The sequence below is a fragment of the Ovis aries genome, chromosome 5, assembly GCF_016772045.2.
Source record: "Ovis aries strain OAR_USU_Benz2616 breed Rambouillet chromosome 5, ARS-UI_Ramb_v3.0, whole genome shotgun sequence".
In the NCBI taxonomy this organism is placed as follows: Eukaryota; Metazoa; Chordata; class Mammalia; order Artiodactyla; family Bovidae; genus Ovis; species Ovis aries.
Genome location: NC_056058.1, coordinates 70808654 through 70815741, shown reverse-complemented (window position 1 = coordinate 70815741; position 7088 = coordinate 70808654). Strand labels below are relative to the sequence as shown.

The 7088-nt window shown below is 41.1% G+C and overlaps 1 protein-coding gene across 2 annotated transcripts in view; it reads left to right on the top strand.

Moving 5' to 3' along the window:
- The first annotated feature begins 456 nt into the window (after positions 1-456).
- The window catches only part of GABRB2 (gamma-aminobutyric acid type A receptor subunit beta2), a 309255-nt gene continuing 302623 nt past the window's right edge, over positions 457-7088 (top strand). Inside the window, exons 1-3 of one of the 2 annotated variants that reach the window (XM_027969181.2) lie at positions 457-614; positions 772-863; positions 1889-1956. In XM_027969181.2, the coding sequence (XP_027824982.1) occupies positions 538-614; positions 772-863; positions 1889-1956 (237 nt within the window). In that variant the 5' untranslated portion in view covers positions 457-537. 2 annotated transcript variants of the gene reach the window in all.

Below are 7088 nucleotides of genomic sequence, written 5' to 3'. Positions count from 1 at the left end.
AGAAGTCGACTCCCAGGCACTCATTTTCCCCTAGCACTACACACCTGCTCTCCTTTAAATTCCTAATCTGGTTCTGCATATTTAAGAGGAAACACACACACACACACACACACACACATACACACACACACACCACACACACACACCCCACACACACACAACCCGCGAGGTGCGAAACCGCCTCCTGCCACTACCAAAACTTACCAGACGCTCTAGTTGTTTTTGTCTTAACAAAAGGACAACAAAAATTTTTACCGTGGGTCCTCCTGTAGGGTGACTTTTCTATATTATTCAAATACGTATATACTGTACCTATATATATTTATATATATATATATGTTTTCCCTTTTTTTCCCCTTTAATTTTTTTTTTCCCCCTTTAACAAGAAAATCTTTTCGGTCCCAGGCAACCGCTGCTGCCCCTTTGATGTTTTGGTACGCCGTGCGCATGCGCCTCACATTAGAATTACTGCACTGGGCAGACTAAGTTGGATCTCCTCTCTTCAGTGAAACCCTCAACCCATCCAAAACTAAAGGGATGTGGAGAGTCCGGAAAAAGGACTACTTTGGGATTTGGTCATTCCCCTTAATAATCGCCGCCGTCTGTGCGCAGAGGTAAGTGTGCCTAGCGTTTCTCTTTTTCCTTTTTCACTTTGAAGGGCTCTGTCTGCATACCTCTGTGAGCAAGGATCTGTAGTGAGGATCAGATAGCTACTGAAGCGCTGTGCCTGCTGTTTTATTGATGCCTGTTTATTGTCTTTTCTTTCCTTAGTGTCAATGACCCTAGTAATATGTCGCTGGTTAAAGAGACGGTGGATAGACTCCTGAAAGGTTATGATATTCGGCTGAGACCAGATTTTGGAGGTAATGGGGTTGCCTTGGTAATAAGAAACAGCCCAGCAGCTATTGCCTAAGCTGTCTTTTGAGCTTTGTGCGCTGTCTTTCTTCTCCCTTACTGTGGGTTGCATGTGGTGTATTGACTGAGTCTCTGTGTTACCATATTGAGAAAATGATCCAAACTTAAGCCTGTGTGTTACTCTCCAGCACTTAGGTGGTCTTTCAGAGATACCCTCTTAGCCTATACTGGAGACCGCTGTCTTCCAGCTTCACTATTTAAATTCTTTGCTTCACCGCCTTTGTTTTGCTGAGATACAAACCTCTTAAGTTTAATTAATATTGTGCCAGTGAACCTGGCTTCCTGAAGGCCACCAGGAACGTTTTTGAGGACAAGATATGCAGACAGTTGGTTGAGAAGTGGCATTAACCCCCTGTGCCCGCCTTCTTTGGAGGAGTTCAGGCCATGGTTTAAATTGGCTGCTTTCTGGATATTACCCAGTCCTGGAAGCCTCACTGCGGGGGACAGCTGGGATGGGGCTAGAGGGGACCTGTGGGGCTTGCAGAACAGGGAGGGTAGGGGGAGAAGGGCCAGAGATCTCTTTTGCTTCAGCCTTAGATACAATGATATGTCCATTTAATTTTACTCCAGAGTCTAACAAATCTCAAAGAGTTAAAACCTTCACTGAAGGGGGTAGGGGATGGGAAGAATAAGAAGGGGGTTTCAGTGCTTTCTACAATATTTCCCTTGAGCTAGCCCAGCTGGATTCAGGTGCTTTTGTGGGTTGTGTGTATTCTTATGCTGAGACATCTGCATATGTAGAAGAGCTGGAATCCCTCACCCTTCGGGCACGTGCATGCCTATTTAATGGAGCATTTCTCAGAGGATTACCTGCCACCCTTTTCTTAAATGAAAGTAGCAGAGATTTGAAGAATTTGAGGGTTAGCAGTGGGGAGGGATTTGGGGAGGACTGTCCCGTGCCCATGCCCGGGGACTCTTGCTAAGAATGCACGAAGTTCTGAGAAATCACGTGGCTGGTCCTTTTGGTTTTCAGGTCCCCCTGTGGCAGTGGGAATGAACATTGACATTGCCAGCATCGACATGGTTTCTGAAGTCAATATGGTGAGTATTAAGGTTTATAGCTGTGTCTCCACAGACCTTCATTTAGGGACAGGAAGGAGAAAGGATCCGGCCAGTGGGGGTGGGGTGTGCATGAGTATGTGTATGAAGTGGGATGCGGCACTGTTTTTGAGATTTCAGAGCTGGCTGTTTCTGGTCCTTAAGGGTTTTTCCAATCTGATTTGAAATCGTGGGACCTGGCAAAGAGGGTGTAAAATGCGTCACATACTCACCTGCAAAACATAGCCACATGCAGGAGAACCCCTGCAGAAGTCATATTTCCTAAGGTTCAGTGAAAAATCTGCTTCATCAAGTGATTTTTCTGAGTTTGAGGTATGCTTAGAGAAAGAGAGAAGAGGGGAGAAACAGGGAGGAGTTTGACTTGACATTTCACCGAGAATGTAACCTGGGAACTAAACTGTAGCAGAGAGGCTTAAAAAATGACCCTCAGGTACTGATAGCCACTTGTTGCTTTGGGAGATGCTGTCTTTACAGCTGATGGCAAGCCCCATTCCCTGCCAATTGCTTACCTGGTCCTTTAACCCTTCTTGCCCACCAAAATAGAGAAAATAAAAATAAAAATTGACGAGCTTGTTTTCAAAACGCATGCTCAGACCCATGTATCATCTCTGGTCACTTCTGCAATGGTATTCAAAGAGTGTGTGATTTATGGACAGCAGGACTCCTTACTTTCTTCCTCTTTGGACTTGGGGCAAGTGCTAAGAGAAAAACCCTCCGTCTTCCCCTTTGGGGAGCACTTGGGGGGAGGGGAGGGTTTGCTTCATGCAGGAGCGCCCCCTGCTGCCCATGTTGGGGCACTGCAAACAAGACAATGTCAAGTGTCCCAGATACCCCTGTTTACTTGGGCCATTTCTCCAGCGACTTTTCTGCTCTGTGTTTTTGAAGTTTTCATCTTTGGAAAAATCTCTCTAGAATGGCCACGTTTGAATGTAAGATGCCAGTGTTACCTTCAGTCCTGATAGGATACAGAACATTTCGGAAGAATGTGTTGTAGTGTAGTTCTGCCTGAAAATGGGGTGTACTCTTAAAGAAGAGGATCTAGTGTGTGAGATTTTAAGCAGAACAGTTCTAAGCCAGCCATCAGGACTCGACAGTTAGGATGCTTATTAATTCACTCAAGAGAGCCAAATACTAGGTAGTGGATATGTTCTCAACATAATATAAATGTTCATCACTCCAGAATTCAAATTATAGAGGACGCCCAAATAACCAGCCCAACCTTCTACAATGTCCAAAGTTCAGTGGAAATCCTGAGCTATCACAAACTTATGAAACATCTGTCATTACTTCAGAGAATATTCAACTCTTTCAATGATGTTCATAACAACATTTATCTTGTTATATTCTGATTATTGGGAAAGTTTTGTAACACAGACTGCAGATACTATTGGATGATTCAGAACCATAGACTTCCCAGACATTATAAGAATCTCCTGTGTAGGTATAGAATATATCTTGGGAAACTATTTAACTCCTCATATATACAAATATTCACTTTTGTGAGATTTTAGAGCTCTTTTATCAGTTTATATTTTGAATTTTACCATAAAATAGAAATGTCCTAATATGGATACCTGCCAAATCCTAGGTACTCGAGTAGAAATTGTGTGGCTGAAAAGAGGTAATGGAAATCAAGTGTAGTTCTGTGTGTCTTGTCTTTTGAATTTTTATTTGTTTATAGTCTTTCCCCCACATTTTGCCACCTTCCTCTTCAGAATATTAGAAACGTGGGACTTTATGGAAAAATTAAGAAATATTTAAGAATCTAAAAAATTAAGAATCTAAAGAAACAAAGATGTGGTGGTTAGAAGTTGCTGCAGTAGAACTTGGATGTATAAATTAGCTAAGAACTTAGACCTGTTATATCTCCAAATGGCTTAAGAGCAGTAGCATTTTCTTTTTAAGGTTTTTTTTTTTTTTTTCCATTTTTCACCAGCATGTAGCATGTGGGAGAGGTATCAGAACTGGACATGATGCCAAGACCTGCTAGTCAAAATACAGACCCAGCTAAGGCACAGTGTCATCTCTTAAAGCTATTTACTGTTGCATCAAAGTCATGGGATGTTGAAAGTGCAAAAACAAATGTCAGGTTGTAAATAGGCCAGTACTGCAGCATTAATGATTAGAACCAAGTGTTAAAATTCCATGCTAGATTCCTTTCTTAGCCTACTGCTAATACACATGGACTTGTCCAGACCCAGTTTTACTTGCTAAAAATTAACATTTCATGATTAACAGTCATAATGACTTTAAATTAATCCTTCAAAGAAAATGTTGTCACATAAGGTATTATTTTTTAAGTATGGTTATTTGATTTGAAGCAACAGATGGGAAATTTCATCCCTAATGTCTAAATAAAAGAAGATGTTATGCATATTGCCCACTGTATACAAGTTAGTATCTTTTGATTGGATTCAGCTTTGAAAGAATGGTTGATTATTTAAGTGAAACCTCAAAATTGATTAACACACATGTTTCTGCCTCATTATCCTTTGTGGCCTGCAACCTCTGGTAATTGTAACTCTCTTTGATTATAGCAAATCTTCCTTTGAAGAATGGTAGGTACCAGATAATTTACATTGTCGTTGGCTCATTTGTACTGAAAGGAAAAAAGGCCCTTGTCAATGTGGTGCTCCTGGTAAAAGACAATGATAGAAAGACTTGAATACTAGTTTTGCTTCTGCTGCTCAGTCAACCTGAGGGAATTGACAGCTCAATGGAGCTTGATTTCTTCGCCTGTTACAAAGGAATAATAGTCCCATTTTAAGTATTTCACGTGACTACCAGAATTGATACAATGATGCAAGTGAAAGTATTGGTGTTCCATGAACATAGCTTATGTAGAAAGCTGAGGAGACCCAGTATCCATCCCAGCTGCTGCCCTAAGTGTACTTGGGTTAATAATTTATATTACATGGTCTCAGTTTCCATATATTGGAAATAAGAGGGATGTGTCAAATTAACTTATAAATCAAAGGTACATGTGTCTCTGCTTTGGTTTATTATAATATCTCTGTAGGGTACAAAGAAATTTCAGGACTTAAAACCCAGCATAAATGATAGAAAAATGCAGAATTCCTAAATGGAATGCAGTTGTGAGTTCTTGGGTGATTACGGTCTGTTACTCAGCCATGTGATTCAGGTGGCTGTTGACCCAGTGGAAGAACTTTGGGAGAGAACATGATCTCAATTAGAATGTTCCTGAGCAGAAAGCTTGGCTTTAGCTTGAAACATTTTTAGATGTCTTGGTTAAATTGGCAGGAATCTTTTTGTTAAGATTCTTTGATGAAAATGCATTTTAAGATCCAAAATTGGCTCTGAAGGATTATGGACTGAAATAGCTTTCTCTTCATTTAAAGCAGATTCTTCTCCATCTTGAAACAACACATTTGCCAACCAAAGAGTGAAGCAATATTTCACTTTTGAGGAAAGAATTCTAGTAAACACATATACAAATTACCTTTTTCTGGAATGGTGAATGGCAAAAAGTGCTGCCTTTTTTTTAAACAGATGTTTTCTTGCATCACCAGCTGCACAGTTTAAAATTCAGTTCGACACAAAGTCTTATTTAGCAGCTACTATGATCTAGCCATGTGTTCGGCCTTAAGGACAGAGGAGTGAATGTGAATGACTTGTTCCCTGACCTCATAAAACTTAATATCTGGTGTTCACTATTGTTAATTCTACTGCAGGGTCCTGTTGTACTTAAGTTTAACATAAGTATTTTCTCTAAAAATTTTTATGAGTAGCCAGTTTTGTACTTAGTGGTCTGTATTTTCCATGCATTTCTTTTAGCCCTTGTTGATTTCACCGTTCACCTGTTATTTGATATTTGAAATTGCCTAATATGTTACATACATCTTCTGCCATCTTAATTTGTGTGTATAAAATACATGTAGCCAAGATTATGGGCTTGCCTGGTGGCTCTGTGATAAAGAATCTGCCTGCCAATGCAGGAGATGCGGGTTCCATCCCTGGATCAGAAAGATCCTCTGGAGGCTGCTGCTGCTGCTGCTGCTAAGTCGCTTCAGTCATGCCCAACTCTGTGCGACCCCATGGACGGCAGCCCACCAGGCTCCCCAGTCCCTGGGATTCTCCAGGCAAGAACCCCAGGGGGTTCTTGGGTTGCCATGTCCCTCTCCAATGCATGAAAGTGAAAAGTGAAAGTGAAGGCGCTCAGTTGTGTCCGACTAGTAGCAGCCCCATGGACTGCAGCCTACCAGGCTCCTCCATCCATGGAATTTTCCAGGCAAGAGTACTGGAGTGGGTTGCCATGGCATGGAAACCCACTCCAGTACTCTTGCCTGGAGAACCCCATGGACAGAGGAGCCTGACAGGCAGTCCATGGGGTCGCAAAAGCGTTGGACGTGACTTAACGACTGAAACAGCATGCTGAGGTTATGTTATCTCCATGTGGTTTTGCTCTCTATCCAGTGATTGGTTGGGTGTTTGACTCAGTGAATGCCATAGATATTGGGTGAACTATTTGCTTTTAGAACAGTAAATCATAATTATTCATTAGACACAGTATCATATATGTGGAGAGAAAGAGCATTGAATTATAGTCCTCAAATTCAAGGCACTGTTTAAATTACTATTTTGATCAAGAAATGTGAAAAGAATTACAATGTAGGATCATTGAGTTCTTTGAAAGCAGAAATACACATATTAGGAATACAGAAATTTGAGGTATCACATAGAAATTTCTAGGTGAAAATGGGGTTTAGAAGTCTGTGGAAAATGTTCCAAGCAGAATGAATGTTGTATAGGAAAATAATCTGGAAAAATAAATGGGATTAAGGATTTGCAAGTAGCTTTAAATGGCTTGATTTGGGAGTGGGGGTGAGGAGGTGATAAGAGTTGGTATTGAGATCATAAGTGGTGATCAAGTTATAAAGATCATTTTTGTAGCTTATAGAGGAGTTTATGGTTTGTTCTAAAGGCCAAAGGGACCCGTGAAGGGATGTCACTGGGAGAACTGCTTGAACAGATTCTTAGTTAAGGAAGAAACTTTTGAAGTGTGGAGGGTGGAGCAAGACCTAAGGTTGGGAGATGAGATGAAAACCCACTACAAAAATCCAGAAAGAATTGGTGAAAGGAGACAGGGACATAAA